Raw genomic sequence first — 26,209 nt, forward strand, 5'->3', positions numbered from 1 at the left:
GTGGTCTGCTGACCAGTGGCCTTCATTATCAGGTACCAATTAAAGCTGAGTTCCCAAGTTTTATAGAATCACCCAGAAACTGGTATTACCACTGACCAAAAGCTGTAATTTTAAATAAGAAAAGGTGAAAACTAAATCAGATTGCAAATGTTTATTGGATTTATCACACAGTTAAACCAGGTCCCTGTGTTTAGGTGAGGTAACAGTTTAACCAGGTATCTGTATTCAGGTGAGATAACAGTTTAACCAAATGAGACATACTTTGTAATCATATGTGTTAGTTCATGACCACTTCTTGTACACAAAAATGACAGTTTCATCAACTAAACAAAGACTTGTTAAAAAGACAATTATAAATAACATGAAACTGAAACAGTAGCTCTCTACTACACAATAAACCAAACGTGTAGACTCCTCACAAAACTATCAAATATTTCACCACAAATGTTTCTGACTTACTTAACTAAAGAACAGTAAATTCACATCATTTTTATTTGGGTATACATGCATAATTTGCATAACAAAATCATGATCAGCAAAACAGAACTGTTATATAATACATATGTGAATGCTTCACACAAATCTACCACTTTGGCCTTCACAAAAGGCGGTTATAAATGTCTTTCTTGTTCTAGGTGTAGAGTGGGGTTAAAGGTCAGGGTTCATCCTTTAATGACAGCAATAGGTCGGAGTTTGATACACTTTTTACTGATGCCAGCAGCATGACCTGTGTTATAAACATCAACACATTTTACCAGAGATTACGTAATAGAATGGACATAAAGATAAACCACAACACATTTTACCAGAGTTTATGTTATAGAAGATATATAAACAACAACACATTTTACCAGAGTTTATGTAATAGAATGGATGACATACAAACAAGAAAACATAAAGGCAAAAGTCAAAGAAAATGTAACCCAACTTACATGTGTCCACTACATCTGTTACATTTTTGTAGGATTCAGGGGCCTGTAAGTAAAAGATAAAGAGAACAATGTTAGAGCTTTTAACAACAATGTGTCACTGCTAATTCAACACATTTTAGCTACATCATACAACCACCTTTCAACCTAAGTGATCATGATTTGGTTACTAGCAATGTCTACTTTTACTGTACTGTGGCTACTAGCAATATCTTCTTTATTACTGTGATAAATCAGAGTTTAGATTAAACAGATATGCTCTATTTACCTGTGAAATAATTTATATCCTTAATCCAAAAATATTAAATTAGAAAACGTATTAATCCCTCTGACTGACATTCCCAATCAATTGTTACAAAACAACCTACTGACTTAAGATAAAAAAAAAACGGTTACCTCTTCCATGACCAGTTTGGGTGAGGCTATTCGTATGCTGATGCCCTGTTGCCGGAGTGCTTCAAGGACATCTGTGTATTCTAGATTCCTGCGAGATTTGGCTCTGGATAAAGCTCTTCCCTAATGTGAACAAAATTCAATCAATTCAAGTATCACAGGTCTATTTAGACAATTCAATAGATCTAAAATCTGCTATGAAAATTAAACAAGAAGGGTTGTAGTTTGGGATTGTCTAATATGTCACCAGATGACATAAAAAACATCTAAAGACATGACTGAGTCAACACTTACTGCACCATGACATGTAGTACCAAATGTCTCCACCATCCCCTGTTCTGTGCCTGTAAGGACGTAGCTACAGGTGCCCATTGTACCACCTATCAGAACTGGTTGGCCGGTCAGCTGTGTAAACAATAACAAATTACTTTGTGCTGCTAGAACTTGGGAATAGAAAGCTGGACACATGAGTTGTTTTTAACTTGAGTACAAACCACCATAGCTAAACATACAGGGTAAACTCACCTGGTAATCTACAGGGATAGGAGTGTGCGATATAGTCACTACCACACACCACCATAGCTAAATACACTGGATAAACTCACCTGGTAATCTACAGGGATAGGAGTGTGCGATATAGTCACTACCACACACCACCATAGCTAAATACACTGGATAAACTCACCTGGTAATCTACAGGTATGAGGGGGTGATGTGGAGGAAATGCCCTTGTTGAACCCTTCCGATGCACTAATAACGTCTTCTGTTTACCGTCTATAAAATGCTCTTCTACTTTGGCAATGTTGTGTGACACATCGTAGATGACATGCATGTCAAGGTCGTCTGGTGTACTGTTGAACATTTTTGCAAATGCCTGAAAACAAATTTCTCAATACTAAATGTTTCTGTGAGTTAGAACATGAAAAATTTCTTGATATTCTATTTAAATTTAACTACCACATTTTTCACAGCCATTTGTCAACTACTGCAACCCCTTACAGCATACAGACAACTTCTATTTTTACGTATGAATGAAATTCCAGGATAGTTGATGAAACATTAAGGAAACAAAGCAGACTCCTTGTCAAATAAAAAGAAAATGTCTTAACTGTCAACAATAAATTTAATATACCTTTTTTTTCGATGCTTTTAAATTTGATGTAAAAAAAGGATTAATAAATGATGAAACATAGCAAGAATGACTGATGTTTTAAAGACTATACTAAAGAAACGTACTGACCTGTCTAGTTAAAAATGTCATACTGCTCCTGTTGACCCAAGCATAGTTGGCTGCTGATGCCATGGCCTTGAGGTAGTCTTGACCTTCTGTTGACTGGATGTGGGCACAGGCCAGTTGACGATCATTCACATGAATTTCATCACGCTTCATGGCTTTCTCCATGGACACAAGGGCATCTACACATTTATACAACTACATTATAGTAATGCCACATATACACAAGGGCATCTACACATTTATACAACTACATTATAGTAATGCCACATAAACACAAGGGCATCTACATATTTATACAACTACATTATAATAATGGCACATAATTCAGGCCTTAAATACCTGTAAAAAAAGAGTGTTCTCACCTGTAGCCACCTGATGGCCCATGCCACGGCTCCCACTATGTATCATAACACACACTTGATCTTTGAACTCAATTCCCATTTTCTTAGCAGCATATTCATCAAATATTTCTTCCACAACCTGAATCTCAGCATAGTGGTTGCCTGCTCCCAGTGTGCCAAGCTGTTTTATGAAACAAAATTCATGAACCACCCAGTCATGTCTTAGTGTTGTACTAAAATTTGATTTTATATTTATTGTTGCTATTGCTGTACATTAATATAAAATAACAAGAAATAAATATTTGCTAAACCCACACCTACCTGGGGTAACCCTCGTTTCTTGGCTCTGCTGCTGACTTTGGAAGGATCAGCTTGCAGCATTCTGCCATACTCCTCACAGTGTTCCTTGTCTTCAGCCCATGCATAACCTACATGGACAGAAGATAGACTGCTAAATATGTCTTATTAATTCTTTAACTTTTCTAGTCTAATCCAATAAATTTCTGCCAATTTTGAAGTAGTGTTGTGAAATGGAAGTTTATTTTGAGAGAGAGTATTTATGTAGTAGGGGAGGTGCTGTGGTAGGGGAGAGTACAATACATAAGTTTTTACAATTCTTGTTTAGTTGGTCAAAGGGAAAGGTTGTTTATACCAGGAGTCCTGTCTGTGGAAGTGGAAGGCTGTGTTTGTATGATGAACTTTTTGAAGGGTTGTGTCATTATCCAACAAACTCTGAACCCTTCAAGCCCTATTGTTATAGTTTTCAAATGTACCCATGTTGTTCTAGTAAGCAGATCTGTACTAACAGAATTAGATGTTATGCCTCTCCCAGTTCCAATACAATGTATTCAGTTAAATACTATTTACACATGACAACACTATTTGTGGAGTGTTTTGTAGACATTAACATCAGGAATAGAACCAAAACAGTTGGGTTTACTGTTGTGCTCCTTTCACTAAACCCCAGCCACATCACACTAAAATCTCCAATATACAGAGCTAAAGAATGGAGTGAAGCTACTATCTATGGGAGATAACTTGTTGCTCAGACATACAAACCTTCTCTTAGTGACCAGTCCATCCCCATCTCTAGAGCTTCTTCAAGATTCCTGAGGCAAAATACAAACATCAGTGAAGTTTAAATGGTAAGTGATGACACAAATTTAAAAGAAGTTTTAAGTTTAATTGTTGATTTCAATTCTGCTTTTACCTTGAAAGTCAGATTTTAATTCAGCTTTTAGCTTGAAAGTCAGATTTTAGCATTCAAAATTTGAATTGATATCTTTTTAAAAGACATTTAAGAAACTATGTTTTTGAATAGACTTGAAGACATAGAAGCTACTTTTTTGCTTGAAGACATTTTTTTGCAGCTGTATAACACAAGACATTAGATTTTAAGTTGTGCAATCTTTTTTAAAAACTCTTGGTTGTAGCTGTCACTTTAATTATGTGCATTAATTAGTTCTCCAAGTGTAAGATCAACTTACTGAGCTGACATTGGAATGATGCCCTTTGACCCCACACCAACTGGGATGTGATCAAACAGGCACTGGGCCAGCTGTTCTTTCAGAGCTTGCACGTCATTCAGGTGAAGATTGGTCCTCAGTAGCCGCACACCACAGTTGATATCAAAGCCTACACCACCTGGCGACACTACTGACTTGGGATCACTCATATCAAAGGCTGCAATGTTTCCTGAGGGATTAAATTTTAAAATCTACATTAAGTACATTTTGAGTCAATTAATAAGTTATTTTTTCTTACTGAGACATACCCACACGTTTTTTTTTTTAAAATGACAACTTTCTTTACTAGCATTGTAAAGAAAAATATGGCTAAAATTTCTTGAAGGAAACAATATAAACAATTTGATGATCCTACAAAAACATTTCAAAACATAAAATAATAAAAACATAAGTATTTTACCAATAGCGAATCCATATCCAGAATGTACATCAGGCAAACCAATAGATCTCTGTAACAGATGATGTAACAGCATAAGTTTATGATAAACATTTTAAATTCATCAATAAAGTATATGAAGGGAGCACGATGCTGAGGTAACTATACTTTACCCACACTAGAGTCATAGCTGTAAGGTTTAACTATATGAGCTTGTCTAAGTACCAAACATTAGGCCTTCAGATAGACAATTACATGCTCTACCACTTTATGGTCCTGAAACTAAAGACATACCCCAACAATTCCAGGTAGTGCAGCCACATTAGCAATTTGTTTCATTCCTGGCAAAAACCCACCGAATCCTTTGCTGTTGCATGACTGCTTGAGTTCATCAAACATTAATTTCTCCAACGAAGCATTCACATAGAAGTATCCATCAACCTAACAATAAATAACATTTTGTGTTAGCAGTAGTGCTAAAAAAAAAATTCCATTCCCCCGGTCTAATTTATTAAACAGTCAATTTTTTACAATGTATGTGATGGATAGCAAGGGCAAGGATTTCATTCTAGTCGGAAAGATGTTACTAAGCATGATTAGCTAGATTTCTAATGTGTACAAACTTTAAAGATTTCAGTATGAAAAAAATATATTTGAAAATCACTCTTTTCTTTTAACAAATATAGACTTTAAGGTTTTAAATTCCTTTAAATGTAAATTAAATCTAGACTAATTTTGAAATTCACATCAAAAGAGTTCCTCAATTAAACAATTTCTAAATATGATATATAAAAAAAATGTGTAAAGATAATTCCAGCATTTAATATAGTTTGCAATGAATTTATATTTGAAATTGCATAAGAGAAACAAACAGGAAAAATTACAGGCTAATGTAGATGTTAAACAATGCAACAGAGAGTGAAATTTCTTTAATAAAATACAGAAAACAGCAACATAGTATAAAAACTTATATCTCTAATAGTTATACCTTCATATTGTCAACAAAACCCTTCTTTATGTGCCAACAATTGCTAGTTTCCTTTTCCAGGAACTTCAGTTCTTCTTGATATGTTCGCATTTTCAAACTTCCAACAAGAGCACCTGAAAAAACATAAAGATAAAATTTTACTATATCTAGAATCTATTCTAAAGAAGAGTTTTTCAGTCCAGCTACAGCTTCCAATGGACTAGTCCAGTTTTAAAAAGTGTTAGAATATTGCTAAAGTAATTAGGCTCATAGAGTTTCTACTTTTATCTATATTCTAGTCTAGTCAAAAGAAGACATAATGATAGTATTTATAAGTATTAGGACTAAGTTAAATTAAAAAGTAGATCAAGCTAGAGTCTAGCAGCTATACAAGTCTAGTCTAAAATCTAGGGTCTTAGTAATGCAAGACGTGAAATAGCAAGGCTGTAAAATGTGAGACATAATCTGTGGAATTACGAATAAATGGCGAGACAAATTGGGAGACATTTTTTTGTTTCATTTGGGTTTTTTTTCCTGAGATGTGTATTCATTTTTCTGGATCTAGAGCAGGGGTCTTCAAACTTTTCAGCCCGAGGGCCGCATTAACTATCAATTATGAGTTCGGAGGCCAGTTTCTTTCAGGCATCTATTAGGGGTGGCGCCCCCCCCCCCCCCCACATTCCCCAAAGAATGTCTACCCCCCCTCCAATGAATTATAATTTACATAGAAATATATACAAATTTAATTTGTAGAATGTTTTTCTCATTTGCTTGTCCAACCAAGCCTTTCTTTATGCCACTCATGTACTTTCCTCCATGAATTGTCAGGTAACTGAGGTTAGTCCAGGCCAAGTTATAATTAGCAAATGTTATTTTTTTTTACTAATTGAATATATTCTCTCCAGTAACAGTGCAATATGTGCTTTGTAGGGAAGCCAGCTCTTGTGTTATGTTCATGTCTTCTTCCACACCTCTAATGAACACAAGCAGTTGAGAGGTGAAACAGCTGTCCAGCGACTTATCCATTGCAATTGAAGAATGGCGAAACTTGCTTGCATTTTTTGCTATTTGAGTCACACTCATTTCTGCAACATGGTGGGCAATTGATTTGAATTTTCGAGGCAAAATTCCTCAGCCACCTACAACAATCATTTTTTTTCCTTGGACAAAATGATCACTGCAGGCCGGATGAGAAGACCTCGCGGACCGCATCCGGCCCGTAGTTTGGAGACCCCTGATCTAGGGTCTGGGTCAAGATCTAGATTTTTTTTAATATCCAAAAATTACAACAACATCTTTGCTCATATGATAACGAGCTCATGCTTTCTTGTCAGCAAAAGAAAAATCCTGTCTCAGCCGAGGGCGTCACTGTGAGTTCAGACAGGCAGTTTTCACACCCTTGTGGCATTTCATTTTTTGTATCTTGCTATTTACTATTTATTTTACCATAGGATCAAGAACCAAGAGTAATTTAGAGTAAGACTAAAGATTTCTTCTAAACTTCTACTACTAGATCTAGTCTAGATTCTATATCTATAACTTATAGAAGTAATTTAAAGTTAAACTTTGTTTAAGTATAAAAAGTAAAGTAACATTACTACATTACATTTTATGTTCTGTTGTTACTTTAAACTTTAACATTACAAAGTTTATCTTTGAACAAGTAGTAGGCTACAAAACATTATTTAGTTTTTAAGTACAACAGATGACTGTGTATAGTGTAGAATCTATACTATAGATAGAGTATCTCAGTATAGTGAGCATTATAGTTATAGATCTAGTGTAGTATACATCTAGATCTAGATAGTGTATTCGTTCGTGTGTTGTGTAACATTGAGTAGACTATTGAGTAGACAGTAGTCTGTAAGACGAGTAGTGATTTGAGTCATGAGTGTGACCAACATAACTTTAATTTCGTTGAACCGGATGGGGGCCCAATTGCTATTGATTATACGAATAAAAACAATGTATCCTGTGTAAATAAAATAGTTCATTAAGAATCTAGATCTACCTAGAAGTAAATGTCAGTAAATGTCAAATGAAATAGAAGAAACGATGACGGCAGCAGACAACGTTAATGCCAAATTAAACCGGAACTAAAAACAAATTGACCGGGCCAAGTAAAAAGTAAACATAATAGATTTTAATAGGCTATTCATAGGTTACATTTAGACAATTTAATTTAGTAGATGTAGACTCTAGCTCTAGATCTATAAATCTAATAGACCAGAAATTTATTAATGTATTTTAGATCTAGAATCTAAATCATTAAAAAAAAATATTGGACTATTACCAAAGTGTTCAACTCAAAGTCTGATTTACATCATAGATCTATCTAAATTTAGATATAGTTTCTGTAGGTCGTAAATGGCGTCACATTCCTTAATGGAAGGGGTGTTCGTCCAGTATATTGTGACGATGTGTGATGAGGGTGGGGGGGGGGGGGTGGAGGAAGCTCCTCTGAGAGTGTGAAGTCACGCTTTTAAATTAAAAAAAAGTAAAGTTTAAAACATAATTTTAGCCTTCATTTCGCGTTTTAGAAACCTGTTTATTATAAACTGCAGGCCCTAATATAAATTGTTTAATATATCGAACTCTGTTAATAACAGTTTAGAAAGAAATCGATGTTTTAAAAAAGCAACCTGCAATTTTGAGGGTGTTCTGGCTTTTTGTGACAGCGGGAAAAGGGAGTGGGTAAAAAATCGCCCAAAAAGTGTGGATGACCCTTAACCCAGATTTATGATAGAACTAGCCGTCCCGGCCAGGCCCTGCTCTGGCTTCTGTGAAAAACCTTTCTGTTAAAGACCATTACCTGTGTGTTTAGTAATCATCATAAACCCGGCATTGCCCACCCAAACCACAACCAACCAAAACCAAAACAACAAAACGCAAACATAACGCTAACACAATTACAAATACAAATGAAAACAAAAACTTAACAACAAACACAACCACACCCACAAACACCAATACAAACACAAAGAAAAAACAAACAAAAAAGCAAACGAAAACAAAAACCTAACAACAAACCCAACCACAAACACCAATACCAACACAAAAAAAAAATCAACGAAAAAAGCAAACGAAAACAAACCAAATCCAAACGCAAAACCAACCAAAAACACAAATACAAACCCAAACAAAAAAAACACAAACAAAAACGAAAAAAGAAAGAACAAAAACGAACCAAATTAAAACGCAACCACTAACGCAAACCCACCTAAACACAAAGAAAACACTAACGCGAACATAAACGCCCGGGGCGGAATCACCTGTTTTAGCTTAATGAACGACTATAGTACCCCAACTTATTCACAGTCTTTTGCACTCACTTAAACGAACGCGCCTGTTTCAATTTAATAAACAATTTTAATACTCCAAGCTTATCCGTAAAATACCTACAACATTTGCACTTGATCAATCCCCGCTAATTATGTAATTATTTTTTTCCCAACACCAAAACAAAGTAATTAAAAAGTAAATTATTTTCACGGAATGCAATGGGTTTATAAAGGGAAGTAATTGTGTTTTTCCTAATTTATCAAAGGGAAGTAAGTGCTATAGGACTAAATAAAGACATAATTAGAATTTTTGTAAAAGATGATATTTTTTTTAAAACTTGTGTTTAATGAACATGCCGACAATTATTACTATAATTTGAAAAATGAAAATTATTTCCCAACACTTTCAATAGTAATTTTTTAGCTCATAAATTTAGACAAATGCGCACGATAATTTTTCTAACACTTAAAATCGTACAATTCCAACGACATACAAATGCATTACATACAGAACTGAGCTTTATATATTAGATAAACAGTGCGCTCAATAGAGTAATAATTGTTTACAATTTCGTTACACAAACAAACACGAATGGCATTCGCTAGGTGTTGTCTGAAAACCTGTAAGATAACTCTGCAAGGTAATACTCTTTGAGGAGTCGTGGGGGGCGTTAGCATGGGATCATCCAGTTATAATAATGGTTCTGCGTAGTCATCGATTGAAGTCAAGCAGACAGGGTGCGATCTAGGCGGTCGCCTATGGCGCTATCAATAAGGGACGCTAAAACATTTCATGGCCATTATTAAAATATTCATTAATAATTTGATTATATTATATAAACTATAGACAGTGTAATATACAAAGGAGTAGTGATCTATTTGGGCGCCCTGGGCGATATATCAATTTTGCACCCCTCCCCAAATTAGGCCTATTAGCCCTATATAGCTATTCGCGTTGGCGATAAAGCCCCTTCCCCACAATATATCGGCGGCTCATTTGGAAAGGTCGGGCGGGGCGCTTTTTATCAGTCGCTTTGCCTTTTTATTTTGGTCTCACACAACTGATGTAGAAAAAAAATGAATAAGTCCGTAACGCCAAGTAGCAGTTAATGACTTCGACTGTAATTCAGTAATGACCTTTTTTAAATGATATATAGATAGATAGATATATTTTATAGATATATCTACCACGTTTGGCGCTCTATATTGGATCGTCACCAAGGCGGATGCCCCACCCGCCCTCCCCTAGATAAGCCTTTGGTAATAGATTATTATTGTATGTATTAATATAAATATTTACATTTCAGGTGGTTATCTAATTTTGACGTCGATTTAGTCAACGATCGAGCGCATGGTGCGGTGTTTTAAAACTGGTGCAATTTTTATTTTTGAAAGTTTTTTTCAATTAGTAGCTCTAATTAAAAGGCTTCCAACGGAGAAGGCATTCCCCCCCCCCCCCCCCCTACAAATGAGCATCTATTTTCTATATATATATAATTCTCTTCTTGGAGACGATAGAAAACACCAAGCTGTAAGCGCGCTCCCTACCACCCCACCCCTACATGGTCTGGTGAGCTGTGGTTCACGCTAAATGTTTACAATCGTAGAGCCGGGTTTAGTGACGGCTATTAGGGGCAGATAATTTAGTTTGAAACGATTTTAAACTTAGGGGAGGTAACTAAGAGCTGTTTGCTTTCACGGGGGAGGGAGGGATTGGGGAAAGGAGGGGGGTGGTTATCGTCCTTAACGAGCTACTGATAGTGTTTTAAAGCAAATATTTTCAGTGGCAGCATTGTCGAATTCACAAATTATGAATTACTGAAAAGTAGATAATAAAACAACTAAATAGTAGCGGCGTTTGATACGCTGCGGGTCGGCTCGTGTATAATACATTGAGTTTTGACTTTTTTGTGGGCAAGAATAACGCGGTTGTGAGTACAAAGTAAAGATAAATTGTTTAGGCCTACAAGTTACGATTACTTTCGATTTTAGAAGGCACTTTTAAATCTGGAAAGAGCGAAGAGTTCTCTGTGCAGAGAAGACCTACTGTGTTGATCTCAAACTTCAACAAAATAAACTAGATTACTGCGATTCATCTTGACGCAAGATCAAAGCAATGTCGTGTGTGCCGGCAGAAGAAGACGATTATGACTCAGAAGATGGATACTTTGACAACGATGATTACTCCTATGATATTAATAAAAGAAATATGACATTGAATAGCCCTACAACTGCGACTACAACTTCTACAACACAAGTTGATGAAGTTAATAAAGACATTCACATTGGTCAGAAGAATGGAAATCAAAATGGAAATCAAAATATTAATAAACAGGATCATTTTCACAATTTTAAAGTAAGTATAACTAAAAATGAGTACTAGAATCTAGTTCTAGAATCTACTCTAGTAGATCTACTAGGCAACTTGTTTTTACAAAAATCAACCAAAGCACAGCAGCCTTACACTCAGTCTCACAACCACAGTACAGATCTTTAGAATTTTAATAATTTCATCACCTTTTGCCTTTTTGTGCCCAAGCACATAATTTTAATTAAATTATGCCCAATAATTTCATTGTGTTTCTTCATTTTTGTTGTGAATCATGAATCAGCATATTTATCACCTTCATGTTCACATTTTATCATATCACTTTGTTAAATGTATGATGCAAGATTGTGAGGCCTATAGCATTTTTTAAATAAATATCTTGAAATGCCCCTTGCCAACCCCTAATTGATCAAGGCATTGTGACCAATAGCAGAAGTGGTACATTCTAATAATACTTATTAAAGTAGGCCCCTTTGTTGTTCATTGCTAGGGTGTCAAGCCAGGATGATTTATAATGCTGAGGCATGAACCAATAAATGCTTGTGATGTGCTACAGTGGTATTCTAGTAGATTTACTGAAATTAACTAAATCTCTGGGGTACAAGTGAGGCAGCCAATCCATGACACATGCTTGAAATTGAAAGGGCCTAACACTTCATACAATTTATAAGTTATAACATACAAATGTAATGTTCATGGTTTAGTTTACACTTATTATTATTAGTAATAAAGCACATTTGTTATCTGTGTTAAAACTGTCAATGTCAACAATCAAAAGCAGTTTATAGGCTGAGGCCTAGGTCTAGTTCTGCTAGGGATTAAAAGGGTCATTTAGAAATATTGACCACCATTAGCATTAAGATGGCTGGGGTGCCTGCTCAATGCATGTGATAAGCACAAGACAGATTCAACCCATAAAATTTAGGTTGAAAGGAAAGAGGAGAAGGTTGAGTAAATGCTGAAGATTGACAAAAAAACATTGTTAGCTTACTTTTAGTATGAATTTTAATACCACAATTTATAAGAATACTTAAACTAAACTTAAACACATTTGTATTAAATTAAATAGAATTATAAGTGTATAAACATTTATCTTTTTTTTCTAGAGTCAAGAAAAAACTTTTGTACCTGTACATACAAAACATGTAAACATTGTTCGTCAAAGAGAGTAAGTATTTTCACTTTGAGTTTCTAGGTTGATAAAATGACCTAATCATTAGTTCTGACTGTGTCTTATTTAACTGTATACTTCAGCTCTCTGATAATTCATTGTGAAATTTTCTCTTTGTCACAATTAGGGTATCAGCTTCACACAATGGGAAAAACTTATCAAGACCATTTTACTCAAATATTTTTTCTATGGAAGATCTGAAGACAGGAGTTGTTAAAGGGGACTTAGAACTAGTAGAAAAGTGCCTAAATCAAGGTAGGTCAATAATACCATTATTTCTGGTGTATCTGCTAATGAGATGTGTCTAAATAATGGCGAAAATACACATTATTTCTGCTATATCTTTTGTTATTGAGAATTAATACCTAGATAAAGTTGGGGGGGGGGGGGGGGGCTGGTTAGCCAGTAGTGTGCATGACTGTTAACACAGAAGTCTCAAGTTTGGATTCCTGGCTTGGGTCCTTAGGCGAGGTCACAGAAACAAGTGAAGTTCTAAACTCTTAATTTATAATTCATCTACCCCATGAACCATCACATTTTTTTAAAGGGTAAATTTAATGACTACAGATAAAGGTTAGATTTGGCAAGGTTATCAGCTATACAGACTAAAAATATCAGTTACATTTAAATTTAACCTACAGTGGATAAAAAGAACAATACCTATAGATGTGTGTTCTTTGAATGTTAACTTTTACCCCTCTCTATGTTTAGCCCTACCAATCAATGAGCCATACAAAAGTGGATGGTCAGCATTAATGTATGCAGCAAACTATGCGCATCCGAAAGTTGTACAGTGTTTACTGGACAGGGGTGCTGATCCAAAGTTTCACCATGGTAACAAGGATTTATTACCTGTTTGAAAAATTCTTCCATCCAAGATAATTTTTTAAGCATTCTTAGAAAAATACATGACTATCACCTCAGAAATATGTCTTGTTAATTAAGCCCTGTTAAATCTGTAGCTGCAGATTTAGTTCAACATTTGTGACTTAAATCAGTTAACTACCTACTGTAACATTAACACATAAAACAAAAATACATTATTTCTTTCTTCTCTCCAGATATGTTTACACCTCTAATGGCTGCTTGCTCATCAAGTTATTCAGAAAATTTAGACGATGTAACAGAATGTGTTAAAATACTGCTTGCGACAGGTGCTGATATTAATGCAAAAGACAGGTACATTGTTTCAACAAAATCAGCCGTTCTGATCAATATTTAACTACAACTACTGAATCAATCTTTTAAAATTAAAATGTTGATTTAGCAATTTTGTGTACAGAAATAGCATCATAATAAAATATTTATATTCTTGATAATCATTGTTATTGAACCTGATGAGTGGGTTTTTTTCAGACTTCACGCAACACCTTTGATGTTGGCTAGCAGGGAGGGCCACCACGCTGTAGTGAAAGAACTAATCAAAAGTGGAGCTGATATAAATAAACAAGATACTCGAGGGTGGACTGTAAGTTCCGCAAAAAAATATATCTTTCTTCTTTTCACCAGAGAAAAATGTTTACCCATATTTTGAAAATATTTAAATTTATTTTTGCATTAATAATAATTAATTAGGTCATCAGTTTGAAAGGCAAATTGTGTTAAAATATTTAATGCTGGTATTAAGACAGTACTTCCTAATTGGTAGACAGCTGAAAAAAAAGGTCTATATAAGACAGTCCTGTTAATTTTTCTGTTCCAGGCACTGACTTGGGCAGCACAACGGGGACGTGCAGCTGTGGTCATTGAGCTGCTAGAATCAGGTGCTAACCCTAATATCCAACACCATGATAAACTAACTGTCAAAGACTTGGCTGCTAATTTACCTACAAATGAGGTGAGAAAAGATCAGTTTGGTGTCATAAATTGTAGTTCAAGCTTTACCAAAGGCTAGTGTAATCAGATAATTTTTTAAAAAAATTAGAAATGAACAAAAAAGCTGATTTTTCTGCCTAATAATAATAAATAGTTTTTAAATCAGTCAAAAAGTGATCTAAATATCCTGACTGCCTAAGTTTATCCCAGGTAATTGATATACAAAAAAAAATATTACTTTTTTCAAAGATTCTATCTCTGCTTGAGCACGGGTCAAAAAGTGTAACAAATGCAGCAGGAGATTCAGGAAAAGACCAGGCAAAAAATAGCACCACACCCACCACCAAAACATTTGATTGTGGAGATGAACTGCATCAGTCAAAGTAAATAATTTCCAGTGTTGTTTTTTAAGTTTTTTTATAATCTAAAACCAATTTATTGCCTCCAAAAATATTTAAATGATTGATATGTCTTAAAGAAAATTCTACTTTGAAATCAAAATATAAATTATTTGATTCTTAGGTTAATTTAAAGATATTTATTAGTAACAATATGTAAAATACTATTGCTGTCTATTTTAGTTTTTAATAAAAAATAAATTAACATTCAGATTCACAGATCTGAGGTATGGAGAATTAGAAGTTTTCCTCTTGGGACTTGAACTTCCCCACTTAATCTCAGTGTTTCAAGAACAACTGATTGATCTAAACCTGCTCATGACCTTAACAGAAGATGATCTTATCAAGGTAAAGATCAAACTCTTAGCTGGAACATTCTTGTTATATTTTACAAAGCCTTCAAGAAATGGTAACAAAATCTTGTGTTCTCTAGGCAGGTGTGGAGCAAGTGGGTGCTAGAAAAAAAATACTAGACGCTGTTCAAGCTGTCCACAAGAAAGACTGGGAGCCCTCTAGTCTTGTTTCTATTCATTACAATAAAAAGATCAAGTGAGTTAGGATTGGAATTTTTTCTTGCTCTAACTTCATTAGTAAAACAGTTTGTTATTTAGTCGTGCTAGTTTTTTTTTTAAACAACAACCAGTGTCTCTATAATTTAAAGAACTAATTTACTTCAAAGCAGTTTCCTTTCATGGCTATAGCTCTATTTAAGCTCATAATTGAACATACAGAGGTTACTCTAAAATCTAAACATAATTCACTCCATTTCTAAACAAACAGCTGTGCTGATGCAGTTGCCATGATGGCCAACACATCCAAACACCTCCGCTACATCGGCAGCACAGTTGTTTATGTGAGGGAGCACCTTAAGAAACACCCGGACACTGTCACACTCCCAACGGTAAGTGGACCAGTTGTAGTACAGCAGTCACTGTGTTGTGAGAAGTCACTTTACAACTGCTGTGAGAGAAGTAGCTAATATGTAACCTTACAACTGCAAGTATTGCCTACTATATTGTGAAAAGCTGCTAATTCGTAAATTTACTACTACTTGTTCACTGTGTTACTGTAAAAGTAGTATTGTATAGTTGTAGAAATGCTTTTGTTATATCTTACAAAATTTTATGTAAAGTGATCCAAAAAATGTTTTTGCAAAATGTTATAATTTTTCCATATAAAAGAACAAGGACCTTGAGTCACAGTTAGCAATACGTAAGACTTAGTTGTAACTCTTAAGAAAATTGCCTTTATCTTTTATAGGACAGAGTCTCACCTAGTCAGCTAAAGAGACATGTTGTTGACACACTGAAAAATGTTGAAGCTTTGAGGTCACAGCTGGCATCTTTACAGTCAGAGTTAACTCAGGTAACTAAGACAGTAACTAAATAATGTAGCTTTAGTGTGTAGGGCTGATTTATTATTAATTTATCTAAAGGTAACTAGAGGCTGGTTTTGTTAATAATTTGACTTAATATTTTAGCTCTATTTGTATAATTAATTTACTTCAGGTAATTAAAAGGGCTTATTGAGTGGGGGACAGGTTTATTAATCTGATTTGAGTCTGTAGGTTGTTACTATTATCTAGCTCTATGTGTTACCTCGGATGTTGTACCCCTTCATAAGGAGTACAGCAGAACTTGTATTGTTTTCAGTAGTAATAGGGTGTAACTATATAGACCACATTTTGTTCAAAATGTTATGGCAAACTATTTTTTTGTTGTTACGGAATCAATTGAAGCATTTTGGTTGTTGAATTTTGTGTTTAGACTATTTTAAAACCACATGTAGCTAATGCTCATTCATCCTTACAGGAAATGAAGAAAAGAAAGTTAGATCCCCCAGATCTTGTTGAGAAACCCACCCTCAAGAGAAGTAAAACACAGAAAATAATAATTGCATCAGTTGTGCTTGTCTCATCCTGTGTGGCTGTCTACATTTGGCACAGTAGAGAGACCCTCATCTCCTTCATTCCATCTAAAATTAATTCTCTCTTAAACTTTAACATTAAAACATAACATTGACATAAGATCTATTATAACATTAACCCACAGAATCTTATCTAATGTGATGTGCTAGCTAAAATTAAGACTAGTGGAGGTTAATAACTAATAGCACACACTTCAATACTTTTTATAATTAGATTATGTATAAGAAAACTTTATTAGTTCAAAAACTATCGGGCATTCCATCCTTTATAGATTTTGCTACTCTTCATTTACTAATGGCATTTATGGATGTTTGATTTATGTTAATGAAGCATTAATTTTTTTGCTAAAGTGTTCAGCTGGTTCTTCAATATTTTTTATTATTTTGGTCCATATTTTATTCTTATGGTTGTTGCATGTATTGTACAGACTAAAACCTGTTGTTATGGAGATACTTTAAGCCAACAATCCAGAGTTTAAACTTTTTAACTGATAAAAACTGCATTATTTAGAGTATATTTTATATCACAAAGTATGTGATTAATTTTGTGAGTTATAATTGAAGTAAAACACTTTTAGGGGGTTGTAAATGTAAGTAAATGACATCACAAACATGGGTAGTAGGCAGCTTGGCAATTTTAAATAGTTTGTTGTAGAAAAAAAAATTAAATCATTTTTTATGCTTTTAAGTAGTATTGTTGGATTTGTACTGTCAAATTATCATTCAGGGGCATATATTAATTCCAAAGATTTTATTTAAAATATCCTGTATTCTAAGAATAATTGAATGAAATTTACATTGCCTTTGAGGCATTCATCTTGAAAGTCCCTCAATGACTTAAGTTGGCAATAAGACTTAACAGTTGTCATATCTTCATTTTGATATCAGCTATAAAAATCCATGATATTATTTTCCCAAAATATTTTTACTTTTGAAACTCATTAACTTTTAAGACAGAGTAAATAATGAAGTGTATTGTATTACAATGTAGATAGACATTTTTGTATTATTATTTTTTCAAAGTGGTATTAAGAAAACGCTCAAGAGATTAATTTACAGTCATATTCTTGCAATCCTTGTACAGATTATTTTTGTTCAGTATTTTATATTCGTTTTTTTCTAACAATTATATAGCCAACTTCTATAATTTTGTATTTAATTAAAGAAATTTGATCAACCTTTCCCATAACTTTAAAAAGCCTTTAATTTATATTAAGTGATTATTCTGTGTTCTACAGGGTTTTTAAAATGATTGCTTTATATTTTCTAAAAGGTTTTTAAAGATGTGAATCCATAATTTATTTGTATATAATACTGTATATTTTACAGCAAAATGTCTCACTTCAAATGATACTAAAAATTTTCTCATGCTAAAATAGAAAAAATATTTTAGTGAAAAATTGATTCATTGTATAGTTTCATTTTTTATGTATAGACCTGTTATTACAGCTTATACCACTTTGGCATCATCTAGAAAAAGTTGTAATAGAGGAGATTTTATGTTACTTTGGCAACAGGAACCCTTCAATTGATATATAATGGTTTTTAATCAGGTTGTGTAATTATTTTAGTTGGTTTACTAGACTAGTGTCACAATATTGTAAACATGGTACTTAATGAGAAACAAGTCAAGGTTACATTGTGTGTTTATAAGCATCAAATTATAAATTACACCAGTAGATGAAGACACCAAGAAATACAACTCTGGTTGTTTTTATACAAGTGTTTTCATTTGGACCATCAATTTTTTTATCAAAATACATTTAACAGTTACTACTTATTGTAAAGCTAAATATTGTACAGAAATTTGGTGAAACATAAGTTCAGGGAATTTGGTTCAAGTGAAAGACAAAATGCTATGGTTGTGTTTCCTGTAGCCTTATTGTTAAACTCTTTCATTGCTTTTATCTGTGATGAATTTAAAAACAATGGAGATAGAATCAAGTTTGCAATGTCATTTGTTATAAATTGTTTGATTTAAAGAAGTGAATTGTTTTAAAAACCCCTTGTAGAGAAATTTTTTAAGCCTGTAAAGATTGCTGTCACATATTTGTAATTTTCATTATTATTGTTGGTAGATAAACTGGTGAATATCCAGTAGAGTAAATATGTTCACTTTCACATGGATTGTTTTGTTATTGATTTGTTCTGTGTTTGATACATTGAAGACTTGATAGCTACATGTAGATAAATAGAACGTTCACTTTTTATGTTTTTAAAAATTAGTCTGAACAAGCCGACCTGGGGTCGTAGCATACGCCGTTATTTAGTTGTTTTATTTTCTACTTTTCAGTAATTCATAATTAGTGAATTCAACACTACCAATGCTGCGCCTGAAAATATTTTGCCTTAAACCCCACTATCAGAAGCTCGTGAAGAACAATTATTCTCCCCTTTCCCCCCATGAAAGATCAATAACTTGTTATCTCCCCTTGGTCTCAACATTTATAAACTAAATTATCTGCCCTAACAGTCGTCAGTAATTTGATCTGGCTCTACGATAGTAAACATTGAGCGTGAACCACAGCTCATCAGACGGGTGGTGTAGATAGCGATATGGTTTGTTGCGCATGCCTGGGAGGGGATTGGAGGAGGGTTAGATAGTCGGCTTGCGTGTGTGGTGGTGTCCACATAGAGAATTATATATATATATATAGATGTTTTAGTTATTTGATAACTATTTACTCTTATGAGATATTTTGATGCATTTGATGTTTAGTTCCAAAAACAAATAAAGCTTTCTGACATTTCTTGAATAAAAAATTTGGGAGCAAATTTGTTATTCTGAAAATTTTAATTACACACTCACTATATTTACACAATCCCAATTTCTCAGAAACAGACACAACATGACCTAAGTTAAAAACCAATGTTATCTAATCCCTATGTTGTCTCTAAGAAAATCAATAACCGCCGACGTGCTTGCTAAAGAGTTAAAAACATTTCTTTCCGCTTTAGGCAGCAGGTGCTCCATCATGAAGATAAGGTGGTGGTGAAAACAGGAGAATGGGGTGCCCAGAGATAAGGAAATGTCAACCTAAAACAAACAAATTTTATACCATTTACTCAGTGAAATGTCAACTGAAAACAAATTTTATAACATTGACTAACACTGAATAAAAACATGATTAAAAAAAAAATTACATAATAAATTAGCTGTCTACCAAAGAACATGTTTTGTTTTCTTACCCAATCTTTGATACACTGAATGGGGGTTTCATTGTACCCAGAAAACATGGCAGGATTGGCAAGGATACCTCGTGCTGCCATGGCACCTGCAACATTAAGTATAGGCTCCAAATATTGTTCATTGGAATAATTTTTATTTACAAGATTAATCTAGCTATCACATTAAATTGATGGTTTAAAAAAGTAAACTAAGTTCGTCAATATTTTTATTTTATCAAAACAAATATTTTTACTTGCCAAGTTTAATTTAAGACAAAGACAGTCAAATTGCAAATTTTAAAAAATTCTGTCAATGTAGCAATATATAAAATAAACCTTATTAAAATAACCACTAAAAAATCATTACCATCAACCCCAGTGTTGAAGTGCACTCTGTTGGCGTCATCTAATGACCGAATGTCACCATTAGCCACAACTGGGACCACTACAGACTCTTTTATAGTTCTTACAGCTTCCAGATCCACAGGCTGGCACCTCTGGTCCTTTGTTCTGCCATGAACAGATATGAAAGACACACCCATCTTTTCAACTTTCTGACACATATCAACAGTTTCCCTGTGGTAGAAAATTCAATCAGTATTTGGTTCAAAAATGTTTGTAGACTTTCATGGCATTTGAATACAAAAATAATGAAAACCAAATGCAAATTGACAAGAAAAAGTAAAATGAAAACCTTCAGTCAATTTGAATACATTGTGACTTCTAGTTCTATCCAGAAGCATATTAATTATAATAGTATTTTTTATTGTAAAATTTCCCCATACTTCAGTAACTTACAACAGCTTAAATGTTACAGTACCTTATATCAGGATGGATGCGAATTTTTATAGACACTGTAAAATCATCTCTTCCTACTCTGTTTTTTGCATTCTTTATCATATCACACAGCAAGTCAGGCTTTTTCATTAGGCAAGCACCATATCCTTCAGCCATTGCCCATCTGGAAGATGAAATGGGACAGTTTACCATGCATTGTTTATGAATGTTGCAGTAGTGTTAAGATAAACTCTTTGCAGCAAGTTTGGGGGAGATATGGGTTCCAAAATAAAATAATATTACAGCTATTATATTTTTATATTTACAATTTCAAAAGTTTAAATGTAACATTAAGTATTATATTTTTAAAATAGTTTACATTTATTTATATAAACTATTACTAAATTAAAACTGAACTTTTTTGCAGACTATTTTTTATTTTTCAAAGTGAAACCTGAATGTGATTTTGTTATATTAAACATTTAAAAAACATTTCAACTTTTATAGATCAAATGAATGTGTTCCACAATTATGGTCACATTTCTGTATGCATGGAAATTTTAAATGTTGACAGCAGTGCTTGAAAATAAAATCCAAGCTATGGAAATAAAATGTTATAGGAAGTTACTAGAAATCTCATACAAAGATTAAGTATGAACAGAGCCAGAGAAAGAAAAAGAGGTAGGTGAAAGAAAAAAGTTGGGAAGACAACGTCAGACAATGGATGGATCTATAATGAGACAGGCAATGAGGAAGGTGGAGGACTACAAGACAGAAGAAGAAACTACTAAAAATAAATTTTACCTTTGAGGACATCCACAATTTAAGTCTACGCCATCCGCAAACCTAGAAATTTGTTTAACAAAAGTATGTTAAAAGCATGATTTCTTAAAACATCTTATCTATCATGGTGTAAATTATGGCATTTTAAATATCAGCTGTAGGAAAATTTTAGAAAAAGTTGCCAATTAAAAACAATGGAAAAAAAACTTACGGAGAAACCAACTCTGCAGCATTAGCAAAATCTTCACTATTGTTGGCTGCAAACTGGACTATTAGTGGTCTGTCATCTGTTAAACAATACAACTATACATTTTCTCACATTTTTAACAAATTCAAAGAATTTATATTCAAAAGATATACAGTTACTAAGACTGAAAACAATGATCATCACTATCACAGATTCTGAAGATACAGAAGAATTTGGTCAAAAGTAGATGTTAAAGTAGATCTGTGATAGTCTTAAAATTGTTTGTAGATGACAAAATCTAAACTAAAGCTTTCAGTTTAGATCTTTTCTTCTTTCTTCTTCTTCGTTCTTAATTATTAGTGTTGAAGGGGATCGAGATGTATCTGCCAGTGGGTTTGAACTCGAGACTTTTTCCGAATTTATCAACCATGAGCTTTTTGCCGACTCGACCACGCCTCCAACACAATTAAGCGTTACGTGTCAACTGGTTATGCGCCATTGAGGCCATTGACTCCGATTTCAGTCTGCTTTTCTTTTTGGATTTGCTCCCATAGCCTTTGTCCAACCAAGAACAAACTACAAGGCAGCAGTTGTTTAATTTTGGAGTTGTCTCTCCTAGAAGAGTGGCTGTCCCCAGCTAACGAGCCTCATCTGCCCGAGGGTTCATCAGTTTAGATGATGTTGTAGATGAAATAAAAAGAAAAACTGACCAAAACTTGTGATGAAATCATTATCCCTTGCTTTCTGGCTCTTGACAAAACTTTCAGAAATAATCATTGGCGTGAAGGATAAGTCACACCCATACTTTCTCACCAGTTTTCTAAAAGCAAGTCTAATTGAGAGTAAAGTAAAAACACTATTAAAAAAATGATACAAATATATACAAGAAGCTGTAGTATGTTGTTAAAACATATACTACTGTGAGTAATTTTACATATTTATACTGTTATAAGCCTAGTTGTAAAGTGAATCAAGATACATTCATCATCAAATATTACTGTCTATAAAAACTAAATAGAAGATTCTTGCTGATGACACAAAATATCAACTTTACTTCATCTGCCCACAGACACCCAGATTGTAAAGACAAACTTTATGTACTTTTAAAAAAAATGTCATAACCATTTTATTCTTCATTTATTAATGAAGGATGCTAGATTAATTCTCAACACTTGTTTATAATGACTTGAACTTACTTTGAGTAGCGAACCATTGGGGCGCAGATTTTGACAACATCCTTCTGTTCAAACAACTCCAAGGGTCTCAGATAGTGGAACTGCTGTGTTTCTTCATCATCAAACTGTTGCGTTGTCTCACTCATCACAACTTTTCAACTATGTGTGAACAATTTTTTGACAAATTAAAAAAAATGTCAGCATGTTAGCTCAAATGTTTTCTGATTGTTAGGCTTGTTTATGATTATTTATTAGGCTATAAAATAATAACTCATCCTGTGCTAAAGCGTGAGAATTCTAATAGTTAATAGATCTAAATGAGTCTTCTCTTTATCAATAGGAGTATTAAATTTATTAATATTGTGGGACAGTGTGGTCGGTTAGTTGAGCATACACCTGCTAATTTGAAAATATTGAGTTCAAATCCTGGATTTGTGACACAGTGTCAGAACATTCCCAAGTCCACCCAGCTCTGTGGGGTTGGCTGACTCACGTTAGGGAGAGTGAAGGTTGCTGGGCATAGTGCTCATTATCCCTTCAATCTTCATATATGCCGATGTCACAGAAACAGGTAAACTCAACTATTTCACCTGCTTCATGGAACGTCAGCTTTAAAAGTATTATAATAAGTGGTGAAGTAGCTCTAATCACTAACAAAAGGGTAACAGTAGGCATACTTATTACTTAAGTGTACTATTAACTCTACCTCTTTAATTTCAAACTTTATATTAATTTTTGGTACGTTTTAGGAACGTAAAATCATCCGAGACTAGTAATGTAAAAAAAAAGGTGACTCATTAAATTTTAGAAGGCCTAATTATTTCACATTTTTATGAGGATTTATGTTTCAAAAAATGCTCAAAAATGTTAAGAAGTTTCATTCATGCACCTGTTTTTAAAAAATTGTATTAAAACTTTTTAGTAATAAATTAAGACTAGCGATGTTTTCATCATTCAGATGCAACAAAGCTCATTTACTTTACTTTAGCTGCTTTTAGCAGCCATCTTATAAGTTTTTTTGATCATTAGAGATTCAGGAGAAACCACTCTTTGCCGCTGTTGAATTGTTTATATAGCAAAATCTTGCTTGCAAACATTGCTGTCAAAAGTTAATTTCTGGCCTATAGGGGCCTATTGAATCATTGATATATTAAATTAAAATATATCTAGTCATTGATTTTAGTTTATCATTCAGTTATCTATAATATTTGACACAATTATATCACAATCTATATATAATTCTCTTCTGGGAGACGCTAGAAAACAAGCTGTAAGCGCGCTCCCAACCACCCCACCCCTACATGGTCTGATGAGCTGTGGTTCACGCTATGTTTACATTCGTAGAGCCGGGTTTCGTGACGGCTATTAGGGGCAGATAATTTAGTTTGAAACGATTTTAAACTTAGGGGATGTAACTAAGAGGAGGCTGCTTTCATGGGGGGGGGGGGGGGGGGGGGGGTGTAGTAGGGTAGGGGTTGGGGGGAAAGGAAGGTGGGGGTAGTATCATCCTTAACGACCTACTGATAGTGTTTTAAAGCAAATATTTTCAATGGCAGCATTGGTACTGTCGAATTCACAAATTATGAATTACTGAAAAGTAGAAAGAAAGTAAAACAACTAAATAAATAGTAAATAGCGGCGTATGATATGCCGCAGTTGGCTCGTTTATTATATAAGCCTATTACCTATTAAAAGCCTTAACATAATAACATTGCCTACAAAATGAATGACAAATGAATGAGGCAACTTTTTTTCACATTACTAGATCTAGAGATCTAGATCTAGATCTGACGGTAGATCAAGATCTATTCTCTAGATCAGACTAGTCACTAGATCTAGTACCGTACTAAAGTCTCGGTACGTAAAATGCCCTACTGCTGTCCTGATGAAATAAAAAACAAAGAAAGGCCAGAGTTTTGAGCAATGTGTAGTATTGTGTAGACCTAAATACATTAGTATGTGATCATTAATCACTAAGTCTAGTGTCATTAGTTACCTGAATGTAAAAACGAAAGTACAGTAAGCACTGGCAAACTGTGAGCTAATTTTCAAAACTAAGGACTTACGATAAGAATAAAAAGTTAATTCTTTTTTTTTTTTTGAGAGTATACGAAACAAAACTTCACGTCCCCCCCCCCCTTTTCATCTATTACTACTAATAAGCGTGATCGCAATATTTATTGATCTTATATTTTTTTTTAATATTTAGACGTTTTGTATTAGATCTATGTATAAGTAAACCATCTTAAATGAATGAAAGTAGGCTACAAGTAAGAAAGAAATATTACTATTGTAAATCTGTATCAGTCCTCACAAGCCGGTGATGAAAACTGTAATACTAAAGCGAACACACACAACTGACGCTGTAAATTACATGTCTGGGGCAAAAAAAAAAAGTATTTATTGATCTTATTGTTCAGATAATACACTTTTTAAAAAAGGCGGGATAAGAAAGGATATATTGTGGAAAAAATTAGAAATCTAGTATCCTACGCTTATTTTTACAATAACGTAGGCTATGAATTCCCCCGTCATGGTCAGATTTATGAGACCCACATGTACTGCATTTGATTTAGACCTAGATTTTCTAGATCTAGAATAATTTAGTATTTTGATCTAGCTAGATCTAGATTTACACGTGTGTATTAGGCCTACAATAAGCTACAGCTTTTTGAGCATAAAAGTAGGTTACTGGATAAAGTTACTCGAAACATTTTAAAATATAAATAAATCATAGTGACCCATTCTATTCCTTCATTCAATATAGAAATTATTACTAAACTCAGAAAATGATTTTCACCGTGTGTTGAGGTACTCACGTACAAGTTGTCGTGGCCGAGTGGTTAAGGCGATGGACTAGAAATCCATTGGGATCTTCCCGCGCAGGTTCGAATCCTGCCGACAACGAATTGTTTTTACAAATCAGTGTATCATTACGTCCAATAATACTTCTGCAAAACCTGTCTACCTGAGTGTCACAAGGGTATTTAAAAATACATCACATTTCAAGCATTTCTTAGTGACAGATTCGTTTCAAACTTGGCATTTGCATTAATTACATAAAAGCTTATTATTAAAACGTTTGTATGCATATCAATACTTAAAAATGCATATTTCCAATAGAGTTGCATGACTATTGCGCACAAAACGCCGCTATTTAGTTGTTTTATTTTCTACTTTTCAGTAATTCATAATTTGTGAACAGAGTTTCTTGAATATATAGAAAATATATACTTTTAAAAGTGTCCCCCCCCCCCCCCCCCGAAGAAAGCCCCCCCCCGGAGAAAAAAGTCTGGAAGAAACATTTCGGAAATTTTAAATTTTTTTAAAATTTAAAATTAAGTAAGCATTCAATTAAGTTAAATTTAATTTCATATTGCATTGTTTTCAAGTCTTAAACCTAATTTTAGAGAAATTGGTCGATTAGAAG

The 26,209-nt window shown here is 33.8% G+C and overlaps 3 protein-coding genes and 1 non-coding gene across 5 annotated transcripts; 2 read left to right on the forward strand and 2 right to left on the reverse strand.

Annotated features, from left to right (window-relative positions):
- Positions 1-144: 144 nt before the first annotated feature.
- Positions 145-8,138, reverse strand: LOC131950941 (RNA-splicing ligase RtcB homolog). Of its 2 annotated transcripts, none has more exons than XM_059313154.1 (14): positions 8,063-8,138; positions 5,791-5,903; positions 5,097-5,243; positions 4,827-4,875; positions 4,388-4,595; positions 3,960-4,009; positions 3,222-3,328; positions 2,922-3,081; positions 2,563-2,738; positions 2,008-2,196; positions 1,617-1,727; positions 1,326-1,445; positions 933-975; positions 145-727 (listed from the first exon to the last, which is right to left on the reverse strand). In XM_059313154.1, exons 2-14 carry the CDS (start codon positions 5,878-5,880, stop codon positions 663-665), a joined length of 1,515 nt encoding a protein of 504 aa, XP_059169137.1. In that variant the 5' UTR covers positions 5,881-5,903; positions 8,063-8,138; the 3' UTR covers positions 145-662. The 2 variants fall into 2 exon arrangements, with proteins under 2 accessions (XP_059169137.1, XP_059169136.1); XM_059313153.1 differs by lacking the exon at positions 8,063-8,138 and adding an exon at positions 7,781-7,867.
- A 2,939-nt stretch (positions 8,139-11,077) lies between these two features.
- Positions 11,078-16,929, forward strand: LOC131950940 (ankyrin repeat, SAM and basic leucine zipper domain-containing protein 1-like). The gene is made up of 13 exons (XM_059313152.1): positions 11,078-11,406; positions 12,486-12,547; positions 12,678-12,805; positions 13,262-13,384; positions 13,612-13,729; positions 13,907-14,018; positions 14,253-14,387; positions 14,615-14,748; positions 14,976-15,111; positions 15,197-15,312; positions 15,544-15,664; positions 16,024-16,128; positions 16,575-16,929. Exons 1-13 carry the CDS (start codon positions 11,167-11,169, stop codon positions 16,776-16,778), a joined length of 1,734 nt encoding a protein of 577 aa, XP_059169135.1. The 5' UTR covers positions 11,078-11,166; the 3' UTR covers positions 16,779-16,929.
- A 2,565-nt stretch (positions 16,930-19,494) lies between these two features.
- Positions 19,495-24,807, reverse strand: LOC131950943 (tRNA-dihydrouridine(20a/20b) synthase [NAD(P)+]-like). The gene is made up of 9 exons (XM_059313155.1): positions 24,776-24,807; positions 22,801-22,938; positions 22,315-22,436; positions 21,629-21,704; positions 21,439-21,480; positions 20,678-20,818; positions 20,225-20,433; positions 19,879-19,964; positions 19,495-19,726 (listed from the first exon to the last, which is right to left on the reverse strand). The coding sequence occupies exons 2-9, from the start codon at positions 22,923-22,925 to the stop codon at positions 19,562-19,564; spliced, it is 966 nt and encodes a 321-aa protein (XP_059169138.1). The 5' UTR covers positions 22,926-22,938; positions 24,776-24,807; the 3' UTR covers positions 19,495-19,561.
- Positions 24,808-25,604: 797 nt separating this feature from the next.
- On the forward strand, positions 25,605-25,686 carry Trnas-aga (transfer RNA serine (anticodon AGA)). The gene has a single exon. It is a non-coding gene; the product is annotated as a tRNA-Ser (tRNA).
- Positions 25,687-26,209: the final 523 nt, after the last annotated feature.

This window comes from Physella acuta, unplaced genomic scaffold (genome assembly GCF_028476545.2).
Source record: "Physella acuta isolate Inbredline_101_S28 unplaced genomic scaffold, ASM2847654v3 ptg000791l, whole genome shotgun sequence".
Lineage (NCBI taxonomy): Eukaryota > Metazoa > Mollusca > Gastropoda > Physidae > Physella > Physella acuta.